Below are 15,720 nucleotides of genomic sequence, written 5' to 3' on the forward strand. Positions count from 1 at the left end.
ATAACCACAATATTTATTTTGGATATATTGGTCATTCTTGCTTCCACATCACTGTTTTTCCAAGTAAATGCAAACCTTTATCTATTGGACGTTTTCTTAAAAGACTTCAAGCAGATGAACCACTTTTCAATAGACCGAAGTTGCATTTTTGCATATTTCTGAATCCAAACCAATGTCATGCTAGCCATCTGGTGAGATTCATTTCAGTTATATTTATATTTATGTATTTTAATTTTTTTAAACAATTTAATCGATATCTTAAACTGATTAATAATTTTTATTGAATTCTTTAATTACATTCTATGTGTTAGGATTTGCCAGCTGATTTTGACAATTATCTTCGTCAAGGAAGATTTAAAAACATTCTTCTTCAAGGACCGCGCAAAATAGTGAAGTGCAAACTACTCTTGAGAAATCATCCAAAGAAGTCTAACAAAATAGGAAGTGGGTGGAAGGAATTTTGTACTGCTCATGGATTTGATCAATCTATTGACTTGGTGTTTGAAGTTGATTAGATGAAAAGCAATCAGAATGTCAAAGTGCTTACATATTGTAATCTTTAATTTACAGTTTCTTTTATGGTGTTATTTGAAAGTTTTAATTATAATTAGTTTTCTTTTCATGTCTACTACTTAGGTAGTTTTCAAGCTACAAGTTTTTATATCTTCAGCAATGCATATGTATAGTTCTATTTTGTTATTAATGAAATTTCTTTGAACATTGTCTCAAATTCTATGAATTCCAATAAAAATTTATTCTTAATCTTTAATTCATCGAGTTTAATTGATACATACTATAATTTAATTTAACATATTGAAATGAGTTATAATTAAACATAATTAAATATGTTATAAGTAAACATACATGTATGGATGTATCTTGGTTTAGTATGTTATAAGTAAACATACATGTATCGATACATGTTATAATTTTGTAGACATCATGAAAAAAGAATGGCAGATACTTGATATGAAAATGTACTCTTTGTTCTACTATATATAGTACTGCATAAAAAAGACGTGTTGTAGTACCTACATAAAAAGCAAATTTTTTGTTCCTTGTAAGAACAAATCAAATATCAAAGAATTACTATATATATGAATGTTTCTGATCTATTACCAGTCACCATTGCATGCTATTACTATTTATAATCTTAGTCTACTGCTAAATACTTTTTGTAGTCTTACAATTGCTTCCTATTACAATTACAAATATTTTTGTTTCCAAAATTGTGATTAGAGGTGCAATCTCCCAAAAAAAGTTTAAGAAAATCATTCACCAATATAGTAATAAAACAAAGAACACTTTTTCATCCATTGAGTCAACTTATCTTTGTTTTTGTTTATTCCATTGACACCTTTGAAAGTATTCCATATGTTTTCTGCTCAAATGGAGGAAAACGATTGTAAAAATGCAAGGGTGAGGAGGAAGTTGGTGCTACAACAAAGGTTTAATGCAAGAAGTAATCAACATTCAGGTAATTTTCTAACATATATCTTGAATCATTTGACTACACAATCTGTTCATCAAACATTTATTTACAAATTCTGCATTTTTATGTTTATATCTTCTTTGCAGATTACAAAGAACAGAATGCAAGGAAAAAACCAAAAATCGTCAACCATTCTTCTCAAAGTATAAAAATATCATTTTTTTTAATTGTATTTCAAAAATTATATTTTGATTTGAACTTGACAACATAGATTGATAATCAAATATCTTTGTTGTTTTAATGATAGATAAAAGAAGTGAATCTGAAAAATTAGTCCATAACAGTATCCAAAGGAAGCCATTACAAGAGTTGCATCCTAGTAAGTATTCTTCTTCTTACCTCTTTCTTGACACATTGTTGTTACATGAATGCCATATGTATGGTTTTGTATTGTTGGACATTCAATGCTGCTACAATAAACATTTTTCAGATCTGCAAAACAACAACAATTTTCACAATATTAAATCAAGATTTCAGTCAACAATTGGTAAGTTATGTTTGTTTATTTTTGAAGATTAGTATTGCAATATCACTTTAACAAATTATAAACAATTGTTTATTTCAATGCAGTGTCTGAAAATAATATATCAAATTCTTCCACTACTTTAGTTGAAGATCCAATTGAAATAAACTTAATGACTTCACAATCCGCAGCTTCTACTATAACATACAATACTCCTTGTGGTAAATTTCTACATTTAGCTGTATTTCTACATTCATCTTTAATGATTTCTAATGATTCTATTCATTTTTTTAATGATTTCAGTTCTCAGCAATAACATTCACAGAAGTTATGTACAAAATAATTACAATTGCAGTGCAGGTAAGTAGGTTTTTTTACTCATATATACAAATGTTCATACTGAAAATGACATTGAATGTAACATAATTGTTTTAATAATTCTTTTCCATAGGTGCCACATCTGCAGTTCAAAATCATTCATATTCTGTCTCTAACAATAAAGTTGTCAAATATCCTTTTCAAGTCATACAATCACTTCAAAACAGATTCAATCTTGATGATGAAACAACAACAGAACAACATTGTTCAGACACAACAAATGATGATTCAACAAGAACAACATATGAAGGTAATTCAGATATTGAATTGCTAACTTATTGATGTCAATAAATTCCTTTTTTAAATGATTAATTACTTTTCATTTGACTAATATTGTAGGAGATAATACAAGTACTACAATTACAAACGAATTGTATTGCAAAGGAGAGTTACAAGGTAATGTGACACAAAATTGTACAGAATTTCATACATAAAATATTAGTTGATGGGCTAATGGTTTATGCTTTTGTTCAGAACTACTCAATATTGGAGACCCTTGCTTGGAATGCCAATACTCTCAAGCTCAACTGTGGTATGAAGAAAGAGCAGAAAAAAGTAACACATCAAAGGAAGTTCAATTCTCATTATTTTGTCAAAAGGGAAAAGTCCAAATTCCACTACTAAAAAAATCACCTGATCTTCTTGAAGGTTTGTTAAATGGTGTAGATCGTAGAAGCAAATCATATTTATAGAATATAAGAGTGTACAATAGCATGTTTTCATTTACTTCAATTGGTGGTAAGATAGATACTTCAATGAACAATGGTTCTGCTCCACCACAATTTATTCTTAATGGTCAGAACTATCATCGTATTGGAAGTTTATTGCCAGAACGTGGATCAAAGCCAAAGTTTGCACAACTTTACATATATGATACCGAAAATGAAATGAGTAACAGATTGAAGCATTTCAGGTTAGTTAAAAGATGAAGTTATTTGCTGAAATGAAATATTGAAATACATCTGTTCACATTTCTTTTCTTTATTATGTTTTAGGTCTAACAGCAAGGAATCTGATATAGATCAATCATTGGTTGCTGATTTGATTCAAATGATTGACACTCACAATGTTCTTGCGAAATCTTTTAGAAGAGTAAGAGAATTGTCACTACAACATATGGAATCAGATTTCACACTAAGACTATTTAGAGGCAGAAACAAAGACCCTAGAGTATACAACACACCTTCATGTGATGAAATAGTTGCTCTAATAGTTGGTGATTTTGGCAATCTGGATGTAGGCAGAGATATCATTGTCAAAAAATTTTCTGGTGAATTAACAAGACTGCATGAAACTCACACAGCTTTCATTCCACTTCAATATCCTCTCATGTTTCCATATGGAGAAGATGGTTATCAAGAAGATATTCCAATCAGAGAATCTCATTCAAGAAGTAAATCTAGGGTCAGAATTAGAATTTCGTTGCGAGAATTTATTGCATTTAGAATACAACAAAGATCTATAGAACCTGGAAATATTGTGAATGCATGCCGATTATTCCAACAGTTTTTGGTTGATTGCTATACAATGGTGGAAGCACAACGACTGTCGTTCATTAGAGCTAATCAAAAGTTAATTCGTTGTGATATTCTTAATGGATTACAAGAGGTTGTTAATAGAGGAGAGACAAATCTTTCTTTAATTGGAAGACGTATTGTACTGCCTGCTTCATTCACTGGTGGTACAAGATACATGTTCAACAATTGTCAAGATGCTATGGCAATTTGTAAAAAATTTGGATATCCTGATTTGTTCATTACTATAACATGCAATGTCAATTGGAGCGAAATAAGAGACTTTGTTTTACCAAAAGGGTTGTCACCATCAGATAGACCTGATATTGTATGTAGAGTATTCAAAATGAAGCTGGATGAAATGATGACAGATTTCAAAAAAAAAAGACTTCTTTGAAAAAACCACTGCAGGTATGTTCTATACGCATTAGTATAGACTGTATGAATATTTATTAAATTAGATTTTTGTAACTATTTAATTTGTTCTGTTATATATGCAGGAATGTACACAGTAGAATTCCAAAAGAGAGGTTTACCTCATGCACATATACTTTTATGGTTGGATGGAGAAAGCAAATTGAAAAATTCAACTGATATTGATAAAGTAATATCAGTTGAATTGCCCAATGCGGATTTGTATCCAAAATTGGAAAAAGTTGTAGCAAGTTACATGATTCATGGACCATGCGGACCTGCGAGATATACTTCACCATGCATGAAAGAAGGAAGATGTTCCAAATTTTATCCTAAAAAATTCACATCTTCAACTTCTATTGATGAAGATGGATATCCATGCTATAGAAGACTTGATAATGGTAGATTTGTTGAGAAGAATGGAATTAAGCTGGACAATAGAAGTGTTGTTCCTTACAATCCACCACTTCTAATGAGGTATCAAGCTCACGTGAATACAGAGTATTGCAACAAGACCAATTCAATAAAATATTTGTTCAAATATGTCAACAAGGGTCCTGACAGAGCTACTCTTAAAATAAGCAACAACTCTGCACAATGTGACAAAGAAACCATTATTGATGAGATCAAGAGGTATTATGATTGTAGGTATCTATCACCATGTGAAGCAGCTTGGCGAATATTTGCTTTTGACATCCATCACAGATGGCCTCCTGTTCAGAGATTGACATTCCATCTTCCTGGACAACAATCAACTTTGTTTAAAGATAATGATGATATTAATGTGATTTGCAACAGGTACGAAAATGCTAACACAATGTTTCTAGCTTGGTTTGAGGCTAACAAAGTTTATACAGAAGGAAAAGAATTGACTTATTCTGAATTTCCAAGCAAATTTGTGTGGTTTGCTAAAGAAAAAGAATGGAAACCAAGGAAGAAAGGCTACAACATTGGTAGACTTACTTATATTCCTCCGGGCTCTGGAGAACTTTATTATTTAAGGATATTACTCACCATTCAAAAAGGTTGTATTGATTATGAAAGCATTAAGACCATTGATGGGAAATTTTATGAAACATACCAAGATGTTTGCTATGCTTTGGGATTGTTGGCTGACGATAAAGAATATATTGCTGCAATAAAAGAAGCAAGTGAATTTGCTTCGGGGTATCAACTTAGAAGATTATTTGTTACTTTGTTGTCCATGAATACAATTTCTAAACCAGATATAGTTTGGAATTCTACATGGAGTATCTTATGTGATGGAATTTTGTACCAAAAGAGAAAGGAGATGAACTTACCAGGTAATTTATATTGTTATTTTTTTAATTCAATACAAATATAACTTTTAATTGCATTATTTTGTTCATGCAGGTCTTCAAATTGAGACTGTTGAATTACAAAAAATATGTCTCATGGAAATACAGGAAATGCTAATGTCAAATGGTAGATGTTTGAAAGATTATCCTTCATTACCTCAACTTGATATTTCAGATGTACATACATTCAATAATAGATTTATTGTTGATGAGCTGCAATACAATAAAGAAGAGATGGCAAAAGAACATGATATTTTGCTTAAAGCACTCAATGATGAACAAATTCATGTATATCAGGATATCATGACAGCAGTTGTTTCAAACAAGGGAGGATTCTTCTTTTTATATGGATATGGTGGTACAGGTAAAACTTTTATGTGGAAGACATTGTCGGCTGCTCTAAGAAGTAAGGGCATGATTGTTTTGAACGTAGCATCAAGTGGAATTGCTTCTTTACTACTTCCTGGTGGAAAAATAGCACACTCTACCTTCTGCATCCCACTGTTAATTAATGATGAATCAACTTGCAACATAGCGCAAGGTAGTCTCCGTGCTAAACTTCTGATGGCAACCAATTTAATTATCTGGGATGAAGCACCAATGATAAATAGAATGTGCTTTGAGGCATTTGATAGAACACTAAGAGATATTATGCGAAATGTTGATAATGCCAATAATGACAAACCATTTGGTGGCAAAGCAGTTGTCTTGGGAGGTGACTTCAGACAAATTCTACCCGTTATCAAGAAAGGATCTAGGTTTGATATCATCAAATCAGCAATCAACTATTCAGAGTTATGGAATTGTTGTAAAGTGCTCAAACTGTCCAAGAACATGAGATTAAGTACTACAACAAACAATCAAACAACCAATGATATCAAAGAATTTGCTGATTGGATATTGAAAATTGGAGATGGCCAAATGGATGTAAATGAGAATGGTGAGTGCATGGTTGAAATTCCAGAAGAGCTGCTGGTTATAAATACAGATGTACCTTTATTGTCATTGGTTGAATTTGTCTATCCTCAATTTGTGGTTAACATGATGAAGCCAAATTATTTTGATGATGGAGCAATCTTGTGCCCAACTAATGATTCTGTAGAGCAAGTCAATGATTTCATGTTGTCTTTATTAGGTGGTGAAGAGGTCACTTATTTAAGTTCAGATACACCTTGCCAATCTGATGAACAAGATGAAGTTCAATCTGAATGGTTTACATCTGAATTTTTAAATGATATCAAATGTTCAGGGATACCAAATCATAAACTCAAGCTCAAAACAGGTGTGCCAATTATGCTCTTGAGAAATATTGATCAAGCAAAAGGTCTTTGCAATGGCACAAGATTGCAAGTCAACCATTTGGGTAAAAAATGTAATCTCTGCAACTGTAATTACTGGAAAAAACATTGGTGACAAAATTTTTATTCCAAGAATGGATTTAGTGCCATCTGATTCAGGATTGCCTTTCAAATCTCAAAGAAGACAGTTCCCAATTTCATATGCTTTGCAATGACGATTAACAAAAGTCAAGGACAAACACTTTCTAGAGTGGGACTTTATCTTCCATAACCTGTATTCACACATGGCCAACTATATGTTGCTATTTCTAGAGTGAAAACCAAGAGAGGATTGAAAATACTTATATTGGATGAAAATGGAAATATCACAAACACAACTAAAAATGTTGTGTACAAAGAAATTTTTGAAACTCTTTGACAATGAACACATTATAGGTATGTAATTTCTAATTTTCTTTTAATTTGAAAGTTTGTATAAATATAGATGCAAGATCTATTGTTATAATTAAAATATTTGTTATAACTTTGTTGTTCAATGCAGGATCTATTGCCTAAAGTCCAAGGCTTACAATAAACATCATATTGATTTAAGAAGTAATCAAATTTGTGTACAAAATGAAGTTATGAAGTTGATTAACAAAAAACACATTATAGATATGTAATTTGATCTTCTTTTATTGTTATTTTTTTAAAAACATTATATTATAACCTTATAGATTAATAAATATTACAAAATAAATTACTATTATCAAAAATATTACATTTAAAAATACTCGTGCGTTGCACGGGTAGAAAGAGTAGTAATGTTAAAAGATAAAGGTGAGCCGAATCCGCAAAAGGTCTTCAGATTTGGCCTCTGAATACATAATGGATTAATATTCTCCCATCCTTCATATTTGACCATGACACCTCATACATAAAATGTACTCTAGTGCCTCAATTCGACAAGGAACATGAGCACTCATCATTCTCTAATATACATCCCAAAGGATACTTAGTAATATCCAAATATGCATTAATGACTAATGCAACACATTGAACATAAGATCCAACCGAACATGGTAGTACCAAGTTCATTTCATATTATTCATCGTGGAACACCTAAAATAATGTCGTTTTTGGCATGCACCAGAAGACAATATGTCACTTAAGTATGGGTAAAATTTCGCCTAAGCAATCAAAAAGCAAACATTAAGCATGTTATTATAGTAACAACATGCATCAATTTTTATTGGGAATAAGAAGTGGTTACAATCACTGTTATCACACCGTCTTTTCGAAATTAGGACCTCAAATATGGATGAGAGAATAAGTGATAACAATTATTGTGTTGTTCATGAAGTATATCTCTTACTTCGTAAAGGTAACCACCAGAATAATTTCAAAGAGGTAACATTTGAACTGCTTATATTTCCTATTATTTCCATATTTATTGTTAGTCACTTGAATCATCACCCAAATTCACCTAATAAATTGCTTATATGAACTTTTGTAAGCACTTTAACCAAGATTTGCCTTTAACGACATAAAGCACTTAAATATATGTAGTTTTAACCGAGATATTGTTCATGCTCAGGTAATACTATGTCGAATTATTTGAATTTTGTTTTACTTGTAAAATCGAATTTGTGATATTGATTCTAAAATTTAACTGTGATTCGGTCTATTTAATTTATATTACAAAATAATTAATGTCACTTTATATATATATATATATATATATATATATATATATATATATATATATATATATATATATATATTCCCTTTTCACCATAGGCGATAATTATCACCCTTCCATTGGTGTATTTTCATAAGACACAAAGGTTTTAGGAAGCTTCCTTTCATTTCCAATTGACATATACACCATTAGTTTTCCCATGAAATCATAGTTTTGTTGATGGTTTTTTAGCTTATTATATTCTTCTCTGATTCATAAGTATTTATTGTCAATTGATAAAGTACGACACTATATCGGTATTTTTGTATTTGAGTGTTTATTTTTACTCGAATTTGTAAAAATGGGTTCGTTGAAATTTTTTTTTTGTAAAACAGGGACAAGTCGCCAGGGTGGAGGATGACATTACAGGTGAAATCGTCCTCCACCCTGCCATTTTTTTTTTCAAAAAATAAAATCGTCATCTATAAAACCGATTTTTATTAATTTAAAAAGTGAAGTCTTCGTAGTACATGACGACTTCACTATTATTTTTATTTTTTTTATGTTGTAGTTATAGTTTGTTTTTATAAAATCTGCATTTAGTCCTGATTGTTTCTAAACTTCCACTAAAAGTGCTTCACATGAATCACCAAGTGTCCATCAATCCTTATCTTCATCTCTGGTTGAACCCCACTCAGAAACTCTCCATTATTATTTCCCTTGTAAACTTGCATTTGATTGAAATCTCGTGCCACCTACCCTTCTCATGAAATGAAACTTGGTTCTTGTGGAGAACTTTTTCTTTCCAAAAATATGCTCTTTCTTCGAAACCAAAATAAAAATAAAAGTGAAGTAGTCATGTACGAGGACGACATCACTTTTTAAATTAATAGAAATTGGCTTCTCAAATAACTATTTTACTTTTTAAAACAAAAAGAAACTGGTAGGGTGGATGACGACTTCACCTTTAATATTGTCATCTACCATGACGACTTGTTCCTATTTTAAAAAAAAATAAAATCAACTTACCTATTTTTATAAATTCAAGTTAAAAAAAAGACACTCAAACACAAAAAAGCCACACTACACCTCTGACACAATATAACATCTTTCTCATTTTATTTCTTATGATTCAACAAATCACTCACAGTTTTCCATGATTTTGGAAATTCTTACTTCTCAATTTTTTCCAATTATTTTATTCAGTGAACAAATTCTCTTATAAAAAATCATATATAATATGTTAAAGGTTGATGTCTGTCGTATATCTAATATGTTTAAGGTTGATGTCCCAGTAACATTAACTGTCAATGTACGTAATTTTATAATTACATTAATATCAACTATCAATTCCTACTCGACATTTGGAGTACGTAATTTTATAATTATAGTAATATCAATCAATACCTACTCAACATTTAGAGTGTAAAAGTAAGTCAACACAATTAATATAGATTTGCTCACCACAATTTGAGCTAAAAATAAGTTAGTTTAACTCAATTCAAACTGATAATTTTGTAATTTAATAAGATTTATTAGAGGTTAGTGTTAGTGGATTGACTCACTTAATGATATTTTATTCTTTCGATTTCTTTGATATATTTATTGTAGTACAACCAAGATGGGTTGACTCTGTATTATTTTTGTGTAACCATTCAGTTAAATTGTTCACTTATCTTACCAAACATTATTATAAAGATAATAGTTTGAAATTAAAGTCTCAATCTACATAACTTGACAAACAAATAAATTAAATATTTAAAATATTTAAACATTATAGAACAACACTCGAGTATTTAAAAAAAAATCAAATTATCAACATGCATTAGTAGAAGTAATAAATAATTTCAATAAAAAAACTTATGAAAAAATGGTAAAAGAATTAATAAAAGATTGTTAGTGGTGATCACAGGTCAACCCACTTGCAATTCCACTTGACCTTGTTTAACTCGTAGGTTAAATAAATTGACCGAGTTCAATTTAATCTACATTTAAAAAAAATGATTTTTTTCTAATTTAACCGATCTCAAACCCATAATAAATCGTATTGGCTCACAAATTATAATTCCTTTTGACATCTTTGTCCATTATACGATACTTGAGTATGTAACGAATTTGTGTCCACCTTTATAAGTTTTTTCTCAAATCTTCGCCTTTCTCGCTAAATTACCGCTTGAGTAACATTTTTAAAATGAATACAATTATTAGTTTAATGACCATAATAAACTTTATAATATTTACAATACATTCTACCCTTCTTTTGTTCAAGAGAGGAAAATGTACGATCATTACTTAATTTAATTTTTTTAACTTTTAGCAAAATATCAAATATCTTACCAATTTTTTTATTACATTGAAACTATATGTATTGATTAGTCCATTTTTTTAACTTCTCCTTGCTGCCAAAAAGCCCTAATTGTATTTTAACAATGTTCACATCATTATTTTATTTGACACATCTTCATTTTTATCCATTTCGTTTAATTCTTTATTATTAATTAAGGCTTTCAAATGCTATATTTTCTTACGCGGCCTTTTGAATTTTCAAAAAAGAAAATCACCATTTTATTAGCCTATTTGCTAGTGTTTTTTTAAACTCTAAACTTGTTGCCAAATGAACTTAATCATGCTCATAAACTTGGGTATAACATCTCTTTTTTTAATTGTCTAAATCAACTCAAGTAATTGTCAACATTTTTATTATTTTATTTATTGATATTCATTAAATTTCTCAAACTCATTCAGGTAAGAATAGTTGAAAGGTGTTAGCAATTATTAGAATTGTCAAAATGGGTAATCCGACCTAGCTCGACTCGATCCATCATAGGTTGATCACTTAGGGAGTCAATCCAACTCGGCTCACTTATTAGCGAGCCAAAAAAATTCGAACCAGTTTGACCCATCACGGATTGGTGGGTTTAACAGATTGACTCACGGATTCACTTAATTAAAAAAAATACATTTTTTTTTTTACTTTTTTCGGTCAAAACTAAATTATAATTCTAATTAAAATCTAAATAAACTTCAACACAATCCAAATACAAACCAAAATCACAAAAATACAAATCTATGTGTTTGGTTAAAAAAAAGAATCTAACCTAACCCAAATGCAAAACCCAACTTAACAAAAAAAGTACTTGTATGATCCTTTATTTACAGGTTGGTGAGCCAATCCAGCTCACCATGGATTCAATCCGGATGATTCGGATTCTAGGTAGGTCGGATAAAAAATCAACCCATATTGAAATTTATAAAAAAAATTCAAAACAACCCGGCCCGAACCCGTGATGGACTGGGTTGGCTCGCGGGTTCCAACCCATTTTTACAACTCTAACAATTATGTTCTAAACACTATCTCTAAAATATTCCATTTTCCACTTAGTCTCATAAAACTCACTCTCACAATTAAATTAACATATTCAAAACTAACCAATTTAATCCTAAAACAAAACACTAAGTCACATTAAGCGTGTCAATTTTTTTATTAAAAATATTTCATGTCGATTGATTTAAACTTTGACAAAAGAAAAAACAAATATTATTCTTTTTATTTAAGCTAACAATATTATAATTTTGTATTGCAACATAATAAATTTCTTATAAATTAAGAAAACTGAGATACGTTAGGATTAGATGGATGTATAAAGTTTGGTAGGTTTTGAAAGTAGCTAACTTTTGGTCCTTTGCATCAATAGTTGAACACAGTTGGGATTAGGATTAAGATATTTAGTAGTGATTTTATTCCTTCCCAAAATGATTGTGTTGTCTCCCACTTCTTTAAAGCGACACATTATAAATGCTTTGTGTTGTTCATAGTTACTCCATTAGCATTCATCGTACCATCAAAAACATATATATAAAGATATAAAGAAATTAATTAATGAGATTAAATACAAGTGCTTTGGTATGTTGTAAAATTTAGTATACCTTGGACTGGGGATCATGCATATACGATTGAGATATTATAATTTACAACAAAAACAACTCGTGAAAAACACAAGGAAAGAAAAAGATGAACAAAATAATGCACTACCCAAAAAGACTTGAAAATATTACATGCGGAATTAGAAATTAAGTGATGTTAAATAAAATGTATCGATTAATAAATATAAATAATAAATTGTACATTATTGATGTAGGGAAGAAGTCATTGGGTTGGATGTTCACTTAAACAATTCTCAAGTCCTTCAAAACTCTTCTCTTGCTCTTTTTTCGGTGTTCTTGTTTGTCAACAGATCGGTGGATACATATTAAAAGTGTTTCAATGTTAAAGCTAGTGCATGATCGATCGGTGAAAGCAATACATGTTGTATTTAATGCAAGATAAAAGTTTTAATAATCATATATTTGACTTTTATTTATAGTTTTTGTTGTGAACCTTTGATTAGGGTTAGCCTAATCACGATCCAATTCTATTTAATCCTCATTAGTGACCTGTTTGTGCTAGATTGGAAGATAAACTAACTTTCAGGTAAATCGATCTGTTCAACATAATCGACCAAACCAAGTTGCATTTATTTAGAGGAACGATACAAAGAAGATTAGCATATCCTCTATGCCAATGATGTATCCGTTCGGTGGAGCTGTGCGACCAAAATTATAATTTTCTCTCAAGCTAACAAGTCAATAACATATATGAAAATCTTCTACAAAATAGTCTCTTGATCAACTCCTATTGTCACGTATATCAACAAGTCCGTACATCACGATCACCATTTAATTATAAAAGAAAAGATGAGATTGAATTTCCATAATTATGATAAAATGAATAAAGATCTTTATATTCTTAGAGAAAGGCATACAATATTAAATAGTCTAACTTAGAATCTTCGTGTCTCTTTATTAGAGCAATAATAAAAGAATTGTAAAAGAAAAATATTTAATTAATAAAGATAATGAAATACATGAAGTGATAGTTAACTAAACTTTATGTTGGTGAGATTTAGTGCGGCATTATGTTGTGAGAGGATTAAGACAAGTGTAGATGTGAGATATTCCCTTAACAGAATAAATAATTAATTAATGAATAAATAAAGAGAAAGAAGTAATTTACTAATGATGGCCGAAAGAAAGTGGAACTATATCCCAGAATTCTTAAAGATTAGTTCGTAATCATAAATATTATTCGTACCGGGGCTCCTTCATAGAGAATTTTAAGAGTTAGTTTAAAAATAGTTCATTCAAATAAATTTATAGATAAATATTCTTTGTAGGATTAAATATTTTTTTCCTAATATTATAAAAAATCTATTAAATAATAATTAATTTTAATGGCTAAAAATTGTTAGTTATTATAGTGACTAATTTATATACTAATTTGCAACATATAAAATTATTGGTTACTAAAATAGACACTATTATGAATAAAAAATTATAATTAGTTGTTAAATTGAATACTAATTAATTAGGGATTAATTTAGAAACTAATTCTTTGGGTACTAAAAGTCCTGATAGCTAATGTTTAATGACAAATTTTCTTTGATAGCCAAAACTTTGATAGCTAAATTTTAGAAATTAATTTAGAAACCAATTTTAATTTTTTATTCATAGTAGTGACTATTTTAGTAACAATTAATTTTTTATTTTATGAATTAGTATCTAAGTTGGTCACCATAATGACTAACAATTTTTTCACACTAAAATTGGTTGTTAATGAGGAATTTTCTTGTAATGTAAACTTTCACTAAAAAATTGAATTAGTCTCCCTTTGAAACTTTGGCACAATTTAGTCTCCCAACTTTAAAAATGCATGGATCTAGTTCTTTTAACCAAATTTTGTTAAGTTGATTTGATGTTTGTTAAGTTTATTGGACAAATAGCACTTTGTGTATTTGACGTTTCAAACATATTTCATGGTAGTATTTGAATTATTTATCTCGTTTAACTCATTTTCATTTGAGTGTTAGCTGTGTTTAAAACATGAAACAAACTTAACAAAATTTGGTTAAAAAAACTAAATCTATAAGTTCTTATGGTGACTAAATTTGTCAAAATTTTCGAAATGGGACTAATTCTAATTTTCACTAAAAAATATAAGGACAAAAAACATATTTAACCATTTTTAAATTATGATCCAAGCTAAATTTGGATAGTTTCTTTCTGCACCTCTATAACTTTCTTTTTGTATGTCCATAATTGTTTTCTATTTTTTTTTAAATTACACAATTAAAAAATTATTTTATAATTTTTGAATCGTGTAATTTAGAAATTAAAAATAATATTTAGATTTTACGATTTAAAAATTATTTTATAATTTTTAAAATATGTAATTTGAAAGTCAAAACTAAGGGTGTCAATGGGGCGGGTAGGATACAAGTAGTATCTGTTATGCAGATACCCGTACCCTATCCGCTGGATAAATATTTGCCACGTACCCGTATCCATATCAGTCGGGTATCTGTTATGCAGATACCCACATAATTTTTTAATATCCACGGATATCCACGGGTACTTGCAGGTATTTACAAAAAATAAAAATAAATATTTAATAACATATTTTAATCGTAAATTCAAATAAAATACAATACATAACATTCATAAATTTTAAACAAAGTTCAAATAACCCATTTAAATAGTCTTGAATGACAATTTACAAAGAAATATTTTTTTTTTAAACTAATTGACAAAAAATAACTCATTCAAAATCAATATGTTAATATTTTAATCATGTTTTTTTAAAATTTTTTATTTAAATTAAAGTATAGCGGGTATGATTATCCACGGGTACGGATACTATGATACCCGTACCCATCCTATTAACATGCGAGTATTAAAAATACTCGTACCTGTTATCCACAGGTATCTATTTACAATATCTATTTCTTACCCGTAACGGATTTTATCCAGACTCACATGTACGGTTTTTTTGTTTTTTGTTTTTAACATTCCTAGTCAAAACTAGTTTCAGATCGTACGATTTAGAAGCTAATTTTGCTTTTACGATGACTTCTTGAATTATGGATCTAAAATTTAAAAATATTTATGAATTATAAAATTTGAAAATCAAATGAATTTCAGTTTGGATATCCGAAAACTATTTTTTTTAGAAAATAATAACTTCTAAATTATATAATTCAAGTTATTTTTTATTTTCACATTACACATGAAACTTTCATGATGAAAGTCATTTTTTGTAGAACAATCTGTAAATCAATTTTTACTTTCAAACTATACATCCAAAAA

At 29.2% G+C, this 15,720-nt stretch overlaps 1 protein-coding gene across 1 annotated transcript; it reads left to right on the forward strand.

Moving 5' to 3' along the window:
- Positions 1 to 1,389: 1,389 nt before the first annotated feature.
- Positions 1,390 to 6,993, forward strand: LOC114175430 (uncharacterized). The gene is made up of 11 exons (XM_085670444.1): positions 1,390 to 1,477; positions 1,579 to 1,635; positions 2,259 to 2,315; positions 2,407 to 2,583; positions 2,673 to 2,729; positions 2,808 to 2,981; positions 3,081 to 3,246; positions 3,329 to 4,175; positions 4,219 to 4,258; positions 4,348 to 5,565; positions 5,636 to 6,993. The coding sequence occupies exons 1-11, from the start codon at positions 1,390 to 1,392 to the stop codon at positions 6,991 to 6,993; spliced, it is 4,239 nt and encodes a 1,412-aa protein (XP_085526570.1).
- The last annotated feature ends 8,727 nt before the right edge of the window (positions 6,994 to 15,720 follow it).

Source organism: Vigna unguiculata, chromosome 3, assembly GCF_037176805.1.
Source record: "Vigna unguiculata cultivar grain cowpea cultivar isolate G323 ecotype 2 chromosome 3, ASM3717680v1, whole genome shotgun sequence".
Taxonomy (NCBI): domain Eukaryota; kingdom Viridiplantae; phylum Streptophyta; class Magnoliopsida; order Fabales; family Fabaceae; genus Vigna; species Vigna unguiculata.